This window comes from Myiozetetes cayanensis, unplaced genomic scaffold (genome assembly GCF_022539395.1).
Source record: "Myiozetetes cayanensis isolate MyiCay16 unplaced genomic scaffold, myiCay2020 scf5-8, whole genome shotgun sequence".
Taxonomy (NCBI): domain Eukaryota; kingdom Metazoa; phylum Chordata; class Aves; order Passeriformes; family Tyrannidae; genus Myiozetetes; species Myiozetetes cayanensis.
The window spans coordinates 41,834,202-41,849,213 of record NW_026087742.1 but is presented as its reverse complement, the minus strand read 5'-3'; the positions used below and the strand labels follow the sequence as shown (position 1 = coordinate 41,849,213).

Genomic DNA, 15,012 nt, shown 5'->3' with positions numbered 1-15,012 from the left:
AGTGGAGGTACCAGAGATGTTCCTAACTAGCCTAAGCAAAATAAATACTTGGGACTTCCCTTAACACCAGAGGCTTCCTCCCTAACCACACCTGGGTTTCTTCCCTCACTATGCTGGGCTTCTTCCATCACCACATGGGGCTTTTTCCCTCACCACCATGGGCTTCCCTTGACAGATCCAGACTGCAACCATCATTTCAACAAGTCTGTGACTCTCACCACTGAGAAGACCACAAGAGGATCAATGGAATGCTGTCAGAGTCCGTGGGGTGGTCATATATTTTTACTTAATCTGTCTCACTGTCACTCTCTTTCTCTACTGTGCCTCTCTCTTTTTCCTATTTCTTTCTATATCTACCTCACATTTAATGTTAAATAGAAATCCATACTATTGACTTTGGCATATGGTCTCTGCACCTTAATTTGGACAGAGGCATTTCTAAAAATTTTAAAGAACCTGATCAGAACACACCTAAAGAATTGTAGGATTCTAAACAAATCAAATAGGTTGTTCATAGAGGCTGCAGAACCTCCATCCATGGAGATGCTCAAAATGTGACTGGGTGCAGCCTCAGGATACTTGCTATAGCTGACCTTGTTTTGAGCAAGGGGATAGGATTCGATATCCAGAGGTGTCTTTCAACCTCACTGAACACAGAATGGTAGAACATTAAACAAGTCTTCTTAAATTGAAAGGTGCAGGGGGAGGGAAAAAAGACAATTCACTAACATTAAACACAGAATAGACTGTCAAAAGAGAAACAGGAGATGTCAGGCTGATTATAAAAAGTCATGTCAAAGGTCCAACGGATGAGTAGTAGGTACAGCAAATGCAGCACTCAAATTACACTAATTCCTCATTATCTGTATTCACAACTGCAGTGTTTTGTATAGAAAACCAGCTCCAGTAAAACCAGACACTACAGTGTGTCTCCAGTTGACAAACCTAACTCAGAGCTGAGTGGCAAGTCTGCCTACAGGTAAGAGTATTCTCTTACAACAAGCTGGATTTGAAAGCCGCAATTCAAAGTCCTCCTTGGGTGTCCAGGTAAATACCTGCTGCAGAAAAAGTACTGCCACTACTTATAAAGCAAAGGTGAGGTCATTTTAACTTCACAGATAAAAGTCCTATCCGTCTCTCCATCAATTTTATGGCATTTTCCATGTTGCAATCAACAAGATGACTTGCAGTTTATGCAGACTTAACTAAGCTCGATGCTTTCAAATGTAGAGATAATCTCTGCCATCAGCATCAACTAGTCCAGTGTCTGCTCCATGTTGTGCAACAAGGAAAACACTGTGCCACTGAGCACACAGCACTCAGCCCTGAATTTGATCTTCACAAACGGCTAAGAATACTTTAAGCTCCCAAGCGGCAGCTGCTAGTGGTAATGGACAAACATCAGGGGACACAATATACATTAACTTGTTTATTTTCCAGCTGATTTCCAAGCTGGGAGACTTAATATCCTTGCCTCACATGTATATGTCCCTGCAGCTCCACTCTTCACTTCCTTTATCTTCATCCCACAAACCTGCAACCACAGGCTGCAACACATATAACAGAAATCACTATCCCCAGTATGACCCCAGCTTACTTTTTAATCTCTGTTTTTCTTCTATATTGACAAATTATGAGGAGGAGAGTACTCTTATCAGTTCATGTCAAAGGATTAACACAAAATAAGAAAATCCAGATGCTTGTAAGCAAATAGAAATAGCTTCCCTCTTTCAACAGTATTTTCCTATTTTAGGTGCTCTTTATTCTCCCCCTCCCCATTCCTTAATCCAGCTTCCTGTTCAGCATTTACAATACTGGACTTCCCATAACAAAGTCCTAGACTGTGCTATTTACATAAGCAATTTTTTTCAGAATATCTACTTGGACTACTTAAGAGAATCCAACACCATCAAGACTTCTCAAATCGTTTAGGATTCACTGACTTCAGAAATACCATAAAGAGAAGCAGGAGGCAGTTTCCTCAAGACAGCCTCAGGAACTCACATATTCAAAACAGCACACTTTCTCCAATATGGAAAAATCACCAAGGGGCCAGGACAGACAAAGGTGAGCAGCACGCTTAGTTTAATGGGAGGGGAGGGGAGGTAGCAGCTTAGAAGATGGCAGTAGCTCAGCATCTCCATCAGGAGGGACCAAAATTATTTTATGCTCAGGAAATACCAGATCACTATGGGGGCAAGCTGTAACACCCTCTGCGACCCCAGCCAGAGGCTTTCACCCTACTCATGGGATGGTAGAGTCCCCTTTGTGCAGGACTCATGACCGAAATCCCTTATGGCACCAATTTGTGACCTTGGGTCAGGCTGTTGAATAAGTCTGTGCAGAGAAAGAAAGGTAAAAATTATAGAGGCAGGACTGATGAGATGGAAATAATTAGCAGGATCCCAGAAGGAAGGCTCCAGAATGAGACAATATAAAATTATAAAGGAAAAGGCACCACAGGGATGTTATCAAGGCTAGTTGTGAACTGTCAGCTCACTGGACCCACACCAATGGAGCTGGTAGAAGACTTAGGACCACCCAAGACATGGGCCACTTGCAGGGTCAATTCTTTCCCTCCTGGCTGGTGCCTGTCAGGGTGGTGAGCACACTAATCTTTAGCTCATTCAGTCTTATCTGTCTTTTGTGGATGTTAGCAAATTAAATATTTGCTTTATACTTTTGGCTTTCAATGTCCTTTGTCCTGCTTACAGCGTCCTTCTGCAGCTAGCTCAAGATACCTGAGGAAGCTGATCCAAACACCCCACAGAAATGCTTAAGCCAAGTCTGGCTTTGCAGCAAAGTCATTACAGATGATCAGCCTAGAGGTAATGATGCTGATATCCATACTGTTATAACAGTCTAAAAAGGGAGAAAAATATAGTGGCAGATGCTCTATACAGAAGCATATGTTTTAGCTCTCTTGTAAAGGTTTCTCTCATCCAGACAGATTATGATTTCTTTGGTTTATACACAAATTAGGCTCTTGATCTGTATTAATTTTGAGAAGTGCTCAACTCTCTCCACTGACTACAGAACAAAGACAACATGGGCTTTCTGCACCTATAGCTGTTGTCTCTCAAGTCCTTTGTTCTACCGCTGGTTTATGGAGAAACAACAGCAAGTCATATGTAGGAGCAAGTAACTGACGTTTCTCTCCAAAACTGAGCATGATCAGCTTCAAAAACACTTGCACATCTCCACCAAGCATCTCCCCTTCTCTGCTTTCACAAATAACATGCAAAAAATCCAGACATCAGATGAAAATGGGAAAGAAAAAATCCAAAATTTTTCAAGCAATGTTCTACATTACTATTTCCCCTATTTTCCCCTGACATATCAGACACTACTGATTTGATACATCACTGCTCCAATCCCTCAAGACAGTTGACACATTCTTTTCTTCTATAAAAAACTGGAAAGGAAAATTTAAATTAAAATAGCTTTAATTAAATAGTGAAATCTAGGTGAACAAAAAAGCAATCTAGTATAAACTAGTTTACACCTTCTGTAATACTTATAATAGCAAAAACACTTAACTCACAGTAGCATAATCAGAATAATTTAACACTTTTGAAAAAATACAGAACAGTTACCTCAGGAAGTGCTTCATGGTGATGGTTTGGTTTGTGTTGCTAGAGCCGTAATCTATTGATCACTGATGATCTCTTCTTTGCAGGTGATATCGGTGCTGTAGAAATAGAATTGAGACTTATTTACTAATAGAAAAAAAAAGTGATATTTCAATTGTCTAAATGGCTCTTGAAACAAACATCTATGCAAATACATGGGAAAGAATGTTTAAAAAGTCTCATGTCAATAAAAAAAAAAAAAAGAAAAATCATAATTTGTTTACACTTCAGCCCGTGCACATACTTTGACCAGACTATACTACCCATGTCTCCTTTCAGAAAAGTAAAAAACTTGAATGAGAATACAGAAAAAGGAGAGAAAGCTTGAAGAAATATCCAGACAATTTCAAACACTACTTGTGTTCTTCAAATACCTGTCTAGTTCACAGCAGTTTCCAAGTGGCAGTTTCAAGAGACACTCGGTTCACTCTGCTGTTAAAAGTCCTCTGTTTGCCAGAATTTCCAACAGCACTTGGAGACCTTGGGTAAAAGTAGAATGTAAGCAAAGAGCTGTTACTGATCCAGATTTTATTCACTACAAGAGATATTGGGTAATCAATTTTCCTGGTGACCAGCTATGTTAAATGACACATATGAGGTCTTAAAATAGAGTTGATCAGGTTGCCCATCAGTTCTGAGATCTGGTGTTCTATAGTTAATATTCTTTATGTCTGCCAGTTAGTCCCAGTAGAGGAGAGGAAATGGAAGAATTCATGAAGAAACATTGTAAATATAACCCTGCCTGTGTACTGCAGACTCTCCCCGTTCACCACCTCTTTACTTCATGTTTCTAAAATGAAGTATTCACTTACAAGTGATATTTGACTAAAAGATGCAGACTTCTCAGATTACAGTACTTCATATCCTGTAAAAGGTAATAAAACATTTTTAATTTCTTTACTTGTCAGAAAACAGGTACTGCTACATGTGTCTGCTGTTGGGACAGCTCAATCTAAGACTTAAAGGGAACAAGACCACAGTTTCAAGCTCTGTGCTAGTACAGACCACACACAAAGGCCTGAATAAAAGCCATGAAGAAATCATTTAAGAGCCTGTTTTGCACTAGCACTGCATGCAGCATGCTCAAAAGTACTGAAAACCTTAAGAAATTTGATCTCTTTTGTCGCAAAGCTATAAATTTAGAGAACCTCAAACTTATTTTCTTCTCCAGGACCTATCAGCTCTGATGGAATAAAAATCTTCTTGCCCTATCTTGTTCTCATATTCTTTTCCCTTTGTAACTTGCAAGTTTCACATTCTGTTATTGCATGCTGACAAGAACAGAACAAGCATTTAAGTTCAGAAAAATGAAGCTATCTCATTGGATTACATCACATACAGCTTGCTAAAAATATATAATCCCTGAACTGTGAAACCTTCATTCATTTATATTGTTTTTGACTGGCTGAATCATGTTGCTGTCCCCTGAATACAGCTGTAATTGGTGCTGGCTGCAGTGACACCTGCTTGCAAGAGCAGAGAGATGCTAACATCAGACTCTAGTTCATTAATGAACACAGTAGGCAGGCTCCTAACGCTTTTTGATAGAGATTTTGATAGGTCTTCTATGGCAGCAACCACAGGGAGCATAGGAGATAGGCAAAAACTGGAGGGGATATAACCTGCTCCTCTTCTCCAGTCTAATAATTTGCTGTTTAAAAGATACAGTTTGTGAAAGACTCTCATAGCTGAGTCTCGGCGTTTTAGCATCAACTTGAAGAAAGGAAGCTCCACCACGATATTTGACCCATAAGGGCATCAGTATAAAGGACACACCAGAAGTGCCAGGAGCTGTCAGATCAACCACCTCAAAGTGTGTGCTGGCCTCAGCCTCCGAGGTCAGCTCCCTCTTGATTCTGATCAAGGTACTTGCTGAAAATTATGCTGCTTTACTACTGCTTTAAAGGGAAAAGAAGTTCAACTTGCTTGAACTCCAGAACTGGTTCATCCAAGTGTGGCATGGAGCCTCCAGATACTCTGCCTGCAAGAACAGTTATGAGCTACAGCCAATTATAAACTCATTTTGAATGCTCATTAAAAATTAGACTGTTTCAAAGACTGGATTTTCAGTCAGTGTAGCTGTTCATACACTCTTGTCTTCTTCCCAGAAAGCTAAACTCGAAGGAAGGTCACTGGTTGCAAAGAAAGAGCAAAAAACTAAGTGACAAAACAAGCATGACAGATGATTTTGGATTTCTTTAAAAGCACACCCTTGGAATTACAGGAATAATTTTTGTTGATCTCTCCCTTTTAATGAAAAGGTGTGAGAGAAAGTCATGAGAAAGAAACTTTACAGCTGAAGTCCTGATGCCACAGAAATCAATACCAAAGCCTTTCAGCTTGGAGAGGAATAGTTCACCCTGCATGTTCTGCAGCCAGTTCCCCATAGCACAAGCCCAGATAATAACCAGGGCCATAGGAAGGCCATGGCCTCAAAAGCAGTTTCCACTGGGGCTCAATGCAAACAAATTCCACCTGACTCTGTCAACAGAAGGCTTCAAGACCTAGAGGCAAGACTTCCAGCTCAAGCAGATGCACAGAGAATCTACACTACATAAGGTAAAAGGTTTACTTTTTATGTGGGGCAGACAGGCTTTCTAAATGCTGTAATCTGCTAAGTAGAGACAAAAAAATCAGTGCTGTGCTCTGCAATTCTTGCAACAATTCACTTTTGTGGATACACATACACATGGTATTAAGCTATTTACATCCAGGTTAGACTGGGAAGCCAAATCAGAAGTTGAGAATTTACAGTCATCTTCAAAAAAGTAGGGCTGGAGGGCAGGATTCCCTATTTCTATATATCTCTGTAAGTGATCCTCTAGGGGAAATTCAGCAAAGATTTTCTGTGAAGAAAACAGCATTTAAACTCTTTAGAAAGATTGTTACCACAATTCACAGCTGATTAGAGTTCAACTATTCGTAAACCTACAGAGCCACAAGACCAAATTTCTGCCAGTCTCTTTATCGCAAAATGCAACAGATTTCACGTAAGCAAAACTTTACTTCCAGCAGCTCCGTGAATGGGAAGAGCAGTTATAGCTTAAGATAACATGTTCAATCAACACTTCAGAGTTTATCCAAAAAGTCAATTGTATTAGGTGTGTTTAGAAAAAAGACAACAAAAACCAGACAATCCCTCCCCTCCCCACCCCTCCATTTTTGGTCAGGGAGAAGGACTTGACTTCCAGCCTCCTGTTTTCTTTAGGAAAGTTGCATGTCTGCAGATCAGGAAGGCTTTCAAGGTCCACTTGCAGGAAAGAAAGACACATATGAGAAAAAGATGCCTACAAGTGAGAGATAATCTGGTTAATAAACGTTTTTGAGTTTGCTGAAAGACAGGACACAACAATTAAACAGTTAAGTTGAGAATTTGACAGCAGTTATGGATTTGGGTATACTGAAATGCAAAATTCTGAAGATGCAACTTTATGTACTTCTGAAATATCACTTCTGTCAGCAAGTGCCAGACTCTCAGCAGGACACCCAGAGCCAGAAGGTGCCTTACGGGGAGCAACCTGTTAGAAACAATATCCACTCACTACCCAGAGCCCAGATTTGCATTTTTACATGGTTTTACTTACTTGAACTTGTAGCTGCTTTCCTAGAACTTAAGAAAATGTTCTAGCTTCATGCTATGCACATATTTTCTCCCTAAGGAATCTGTAAGATACTTTTCTTCTCCTTTTGTAGTCAGTTTTTCAGCCTTTTCTGATTTTAAATCATGCAGCTGAAGTAAGTCTAAAGACAAGTAGGTCTGACTTTGTTAGCTATCTTCCATTAACTCTCTAGAAGTAGCTTGCACAACACAGATCCACTACAGAAACACTCTTGACTCAATGTTTGAAGTCGGCTCTTCGGCATGAAGAGACTCATCCACGATGTAAGGCTCTAGATTGAGAATGATGGAGCAAGGACACAGTTTGGATCTCCCATACACTCAAGTTCTCAGCTTGCAGGATTTTATCCTGTACTACACCATTTCTACAAAGCAGCTTCCTCCTCCCTCCAACACCACACCCACATACCCATTCATTGCCAATTGTTTTATCCAGTTTATTTTAAACCAGACAGCAGTTTTCCCTCCTAAAACTAACCACAGCTTTTCTTGGAAGAGAAGCAGTACTACTGTAATCACCTAAAACAGCAAAACTATTGCAATCTCTGTCTCAAAATATAAATGAAACTCTCCTTAAATAAACATCAACTATCAGAATTTCTTGTGACTCTAAGATCTTTTTGGTAGTATAGTAAAACATGCATCAATCTGAAAGGTTAGCAGTTGCTGGAAGCTCAAAGAAATGAAGAGTAAGCTTTAAAAGTCACCTCTTTATCTGAAGCTCAGGGTTTGCTTTTTTTTGTCTTCAAGAAAGCTGCAGATACAGCTGAAGGGAAAAGTTGTGTTATTTAATATAAATCACTGTATTTTCAGAGGAAAATATAAACCAAAGGTAGTTTCCTTCACAATATTTGTTTTGCAAGCTAATGATTCACCTGGCATATTGCAAACACTCAGAAGGATTATATTCCAATTACAAAGAAAGAGTATCTGTGCTGAAGAGAAAAATTGTTGGAACCATTAATACAAGTAGGCTGAATATAGAGCCTTGTTTATGTGGATCCCTAGATTACCAAAAAAACCCAAAGTCAGTAATTTATTTTTAAGTTTAGTTGTTACAGTTTCAAAGTATGTTTTCCTGAATGCCACCATCATGATGTTGATTTCAGGTTGCAGCTTTTCTTTCCAGTAGTATCCTGGTCGCCACCTATCCCTCATTTACCTTGAAAACCTGCATGCTTTTATCTGTGAGGGACAATAGGCTTGAGCCTTATGTCACCACCAAAAGAGTTTTGCCTCTGTATATTCCTTTTTTTTTTTTTTTTTTTTTTCCCTGAAGGGAATGTTAGTGCTTCTGTATCTCAAAGACCAATCTGCGATAACCAGAATTAGAAAGGGGAAGAATAGCTGACACAGATTATGAAATGTCCCTTGAGGTCCTGGAGGATAGCAAGCTGGCAGCAAGCCAACAGTATGCAAAGACAGACAACAGCACTCTGGGCTGCGTGAACACAAACATAGCCAGTAAGGAGATTGAAGGAAGGGATTATCTTCCTCTACTCAGCACTCTGGGCCATATTTAGACACTGTCTAGTTTGGGCCTCCAGCAATACACAAAAGACACCAATAAATTGAAGAGAGTTAAGCAGAGGCCACTGAGATGGCAGGGCAGAGGGTGGGGGGAGATGGACTTGTTCAGCCCCAGGTGGAGACAGCTTTGGAGGAATGTAACAGCACCTCCAGCGCCTATAGGGACATCATCAAGAAGTCTTAGATGGACTCTTCACAGCAGTGCAGCACAGGAAGGTGAAAAACAACAGGCAGAAACTTAAACAGGAGAGGTTTAGCCTGGATACAAGGCAAAAATTTTTCCTGGATAGGACAGTCAGGCAGTGGCACAGGTTTCCCAGAGAGACTGTGCAGTCTATTCTTTGAGGTTCCAAGTCCCAACTGAATGGAACCCTGAGAAGCCTGACCTCAGAGCTGACCCTAATGTGGGCTGGAGGTTGTGCAGGAGATATTCTAATGTCTCTTCCAGCCTTTGATTCTCTGCTTCCCCCATGGTCATTTCATGGGAAGATCTCAGATAACCTGAGTTATACCCAAGTATTCATAGTACTATAATGCTATAGAGATACAATAGACATGGTGTCCAAGTCCCTGCTCTTTTATCAGTTTAAGACCTACCATCTTCTCACTAAATTCCTGTATACTTTTAATGTTTCCCAAGAAACAAGCTTAGCTTTAGGATGGAACAAAATCATTCCCTCTATCTTATCTCTCCCCACCACTCCCAATCAGAAGCCTCCACCATGCAATTTGACCATAAACAAATCATTATAAGGGCTGGACAAGTCAAAAATGAGAGTCTCCAAGAGCCCTGCCAGTATCAATGCAGCACACAAAACCCTCAGACACAAATAAATCCCCAACAATTCTAGGACCCCAGTTTGGTAAGCCATTCTAATTCCCAACAAGTATTGTTTATCAGGCTATCCATGGAATAGACACATACCTATTTGCATCTTCCAGCTTGCATTCATGCCCAAAGGTGGTATAAAAGTCCCTTCAAGTGTATTAAAAAACCTGGTAAAAACAGAGGAACTTTGACCATCTCAGTTGCAGGCATAGTCATTTATAGGTCTTTGAATGTTATAGCAAGAATGCTCAGACTTCTCCAGCTCAGAAGTCACCCTGGGAAATGGCTCTATTGCTAAAAAAGCTCCCAAGAACAGGTTGCCTCAAACCACAGTTCCATGGAGTTCAAAAGCACTTTGTGTTGGCTCAGAAGTGGCTTTGCCTAACACCAATGGATGCAGCCACTGGTAGGACTCACCTCAAAGATCAACAGTGGATGCCTGTTTTCTGTGAGCTTAGTTTTTCATCTCAGTTCAGAAAGGCATTTTCATTTCCATGTGCCCATGATGAGGCTGTATTCAACGTCAAGCATGCTTTAGAAAAAAGTCTTGGAACAAAATGTCACACTTGATTGATGATGTTAATAAGCAAGACTTGACTTCAGTCACACTGTCACAGGTAATAACATTTTTTCCCCTCCTAATCTCCATCACTAGTTGACATTTTTCATTTCTGTATTTCACTAGGAGAGTGAAGAAAAGGCTAGATGTGAAGTAAAATTTAACTGAATTTTAGTCCTGTGAGCATGAGCACATACAACACAATTAAGCAATAAAAAGAGCCCTGAATAAAAGCTTAAAAGCAGAGTTGGGGAGTGGGAGAGCACAAAACCCCCACTTTCTCTCAAGCTGCAGAACAATACCTTGAAAGTCTCTAATTTTGTATTTCTACCTTAGCACCATTACTGCCTCTTTAAAGTGGTAAAGGGCATCCCTGATATACAACAATGAAGGATCAACAATGAAGGATCAAGAGGGTCTTGCAATAGCTGTAAGAGACAGTCACATAGGATTGTATTTGGCTTCAAGAAAATTTACTTATCAAGTCTCGTGTGGCAAGTTACTTCTAACACCACCCAGTTCAGTCTACACAATACAATTCCTTTGCAGATTTTTGCTCAGTGATAACCTACAGTTTAATGAAGATAACATCAAACCAGAACTCAGAGTTATAGAAGCATCTCCACCTTTTGTTGTTAATTTCTGCCCATTAAAAGAGAAGGCTATGACTCTCTACCTGACTGTTGAAAGAAAACTATATCCCAGAAAGTCAACAAAGGAGATGTTCACGCATACAGATACACTTTGCATGCAGAACTGTGGCAATACTCTTACCAATTTCTATTAGCTCTGCTCTATTACAGTGTTAAAAGATGTGGAGGACAAAACTATATGAAGTCATTTCAGGTTACCAGTGAAGACTTTGCTGGGTACATTCTATTTGTAATAGTGAATACGAAGTTAAAAAACACAGGAAGCTTTCCACACCCTAGAGAACTGTAAACCTCTAGAAATGTTGTCAGATGCCTAAATTCAACAGAAATAAAGTATTCAAGTGTTATCTCTGTCTATAGTATTTCCATTCTTAACAAGCTCACCTTACATATTGAGGAAAGTGTATTTTACACAGAAGAGAACTGAGTAGATGAAATATCAGCTAAAAATGAAGTGTCATACTTGAAAACAGCCTTCAACCCACAGCAACTTCCTCTGCCCCCCTCCTTCATATATTGTAAAATGGTATAATTTTTAGCCACCTCTCATGAACTTTCACTTGACCACTGAGTTCACCCAGGAGAACAGTGGTATCATCTGGGAGGCTCATATGTGTCTACACAGTTTGCAGTGCACAGTTTCTGGCCCACTTACTCTGTTTCCAGACACACTTATAACAGATTGAATTGCAAGGAAGTCTGTTCTAAATAAAACATCACACTTCATAGCAACATTCCATCAAGTTTAGAATAAATCCTACAAGGCTAGATGCATAAAATCCAAATATGCTGCCTGGTTAGTTCCCAGACTTATTACTGCAGAGGCTTCATGGAAAAAACCCAAAATTACTATTTCCAAAAGTGAATGACTGATGTGCTTTTGCCTTCCCTTCTTGGTTTCCACCTCACTGCCTGGAGATGAGTGGAGAGTACAAGTTAAAAGGCTAAGAGGATGTACTCCCTTGCCACCAGAATTAACTTGTTGTGCCATCTTCTCAACATTGCACCAAATTACTTTGGCACAGGAATGACAACTTTTCCCCAGAGCTCTGAGAGACAGTCATGCAAGAATACGGGAAAGAAGAGTACATGAGATCTTCTGCATTTCCTTCTGTGGTTTTACAGACAAACTGTTCCCTAAGACAGGATTCAAGAATGATGATCTCCCATGCAGTAAGCCAGTTAGAAGATGTCACAAAGCATCACATTTGTGAAACCAAGAGCATCCTATAGCAAGTGTTATGCACCAGCTGCCTGGAGTCCTGCAGTCTGCAGAGGGACCACAATAAATAAGCAACATATTTAATCAGCAGACAGGAGGACCTAAAATCCCACTTCAGTTTTTCTGCAAACTTCATGGCCTACTATTTCATCTCCTGTTCGCTGCTCAGTGAGATGTTCTACATCCCAGGAGGCAGGAAATCAGGACAACTCCAGGTACATGACCTTGTTGGAATCTCTGGTTATGCATTTTCTGCCCAGAAGGACACGTGCAGGGTAGATTGTTCTGGTTTTACCAATGCCTGAGGTGAGAAGAAGGGGAAGACATAATCTATTTTATCATTTTCTTGAGTTTCTCCAATATGTATTGTAAACTCCATGTTTTGGTTGAAACAGGTTCAAGCCCTTCTTTTAAGGAAAAGTTTTGAATGGCAACATGGTAAAAAAACTCACATCACTTAAAGGCATCTTCCCAAATCTGTTATCCAGACAGGCCTAGGTACCAGCAGCTACCAGCTGACTCTTCAACTTGGAAGGCTCACAAGTATATTACCAAATTTTAGTTTCTATTAACAAGGGTTGTGAACAATTGTTAAAGTGCATTAAGACTCACTCCATCCTACTGTAGCTTAAGATAACTAAGTAGCGTCAAAATCAAGCACTGCTTCTATAAGCAGGGGAGAAAGAAAGCTATGGCAGAGTTTGGTGACAGGGACATTTGTAGAAAAGAGGGATAAAGCAACACAACAACCACCCTAACATGACAAAGTAAGAAAAAAAGGTGATGAAGATCTGCAAAAGGTAAAGGTGGAAAGAATGGTCTGAAGGTCAATTACTTTATATCAGCTGGTGAGCAAGACCTATGAAGCACACTTTGAAGCATGGTGCAGGAACCATTTTTATGCGGTAATTGCACAAAATGTACTTTTTCAACCAAGTAGGGAAAAGGTGAGTGACAGAGGAAGTGCAAGGTGCTCTGGTGCTCTCCTGCCCTCTGCCACTTCCTTCTTGGTCCTACCGTATGTTTACTTTCTTTTAGGTGGCCAGTCTCAAACAGAAAAGGATACTGGCAAAGATTTTATAGCAGCAAACTGGAAAGAGGGGAGAAGACAACATGGAAAGAAAAAAGAAAGAAGAGACATGAAGACCACTGGAAACTTCCTGAAGCAACATCACCCAGGGGAAGAACAACAAAGCAGAGCCAGTAAGAATACAAACTAGGACAAGATGATTGACAGGGTTATCATAATGGGCTTATTCTTAAAACAGTGCAACACAAAGTCTTCTTCCTTCAGTGTCTCTACTTAGAAAAGTTAGCATATATTTTTTTATATAGTCCTACCCTTTACCCCATAAGTGTAAAGTGATAGAAAAAATTCTAAAAGAAAACAAATAAAGCAAGTTTCTAGAATATTTATAGCAGATATATTCATAATAGTTCATCAACATGAATTGGTCTTATCCTTGAGGTAGTAACCTATATGATATAGCATATGTTGGCCAGGACAAATGAGGTTCAAAGAAGAACACGACTGTCTCAGCTCCTTGAAGATATTGTTGTATTCTGCATGAAAGAGCTGGGAGCAGATTGCATGGCCTTGTCTTAATTTGTGCTCATGGTATGTCCCGTTTTCCATATCACCTTCTGGGAACACCACCACTCCTTTCCTTTTCCCACTCCTCTCCCTTCCTCACATAGTTCAGCAAGAACTCCCCTTTTCCTCCTTCAGCCCATCTGTTTTCCTCAGGCTGCTTTAACACTGACAGCATGAAGGCCTAGCAAGCCCAAAATTAACAAACCCCGCATTGATCTTAGTGTTTCAGAGGCAAAACCTGTTTGATGGCACACATCCAAGTCAGTGTTGATATGGATATGGCTTCGTGAAAGCAGAGTGGGAGAGGGAATAAGAGACTTGCTCTTATAACTGCCTACCAGAGCTATGGAGGAGGACTACAGTTTCCATGACCACAGGACAGCTTTGTAGTAAGGGGCCCAATTCATATCACCTGCACACCCACGTGATTGTGCAAGTATTATCAGTGTAGTAACAAATTATTGCTACACCATGGACAAACCCCAATACCTAAGTCATCCTGGAAGACAATGAAAGGTAGGGATTTATCTTTATTTTTCAAATATATAAGATGACTAAAAAGAGAAAGAAGAAAGAAAAATAAGTGGAAAACTTCTGTTCATTATCAGTGCAATCTGTAACTGGCCACAGAAGCACTTGCTCAATATGCTGACTGCAACAGTGTCATGATTTTGGAGTCCTAGGATACTTACTGTTTCACTTGTGGCAGACACAGACATACAATATGGGCGCACGTGGCAGATGGTGTACGTACAATAAGGAATAACTCCTGTGTTTGTGAAACTGATAGCCAATTGCACACAGTCCTAAACAAGCCCTCTTTACAGAAGCTGCCTTTCCTTCTTATGCACCATCAGCAGACATCAGTGACTGAGTTAGCAGGATGATACAGAGTGCTGTGGAGACAGGACTTGGTATAAATAATTTTCTGGGGTTTGGTCCTGTCCCTTAATCTCTCTATCTGAGTATCTTTCCCCAGAAAAGCAAAATACACAACTACTACAGAAGGTACAGTTACATCAGTAAAGAGCACAGATCAACAGAATTGCCTCTGCCAAGGAAAAAAGTCCTGCCAAGCACTTGAAATGGAAACCATATAGGCTGGGGAAAGACCACTTGTTTTTAAACAAAACACCCTGTACAGATGCTGGAGTAGCTCCAGTCTGGTCCCTGAGACTAAATGATGGGTTGCAGTTGATGTGCTCCCAGAACAGTTCCTCCTATTTATTCTCAGGTGCTCCAAGACTAGCCAAAGAAGTGAGGTGAAGAACAAAAAGGCAGGGACAACTGGACTGAAAATGCCTATGAAGCAACTCTATGTACAATTTCACCAGAGAAGGGAGACCTCACAGGTACACAGTGTCCTATAAACAC

General features: G+C 40.3%; 1 protein-coding gene across 4 annotated transcripts in view; it reads right to left on the bottom strand.

The window, feature by feature from the left end:
• ELMOD1 (ELMO domain containing 1) overlaps positions 1-15,012 on the bottom strand; it is a 44,420-nt gene that overhangs the window by 25,132 nt on the left and 4,276 nt on the right. For 3 of the 4 annotated variants that reach the window (XM_050333627.1, XM_050333625.1, XM_050333628.1), the window contains exons 2-3: positions 4,007-4,112; positions 3,597-3,691 (exon numbers count right to left, since the gene is read on the bottom strand). In XM_050333627.1, the coding sequence (XP_050189584.1) occupies positions 3,597-3,613 (17 nt within the window). In that variant the 5' untranslated portion in view covers positions 3,614-3,691; positions 4,007-4,112. The remainder of the gene's footprint in view (positions 1-3,596; positions 3,692-4,006; positions 4,113-15,012) is intronic. The other variant, XM_050333626.1, reaches the window with a different exon arrangement.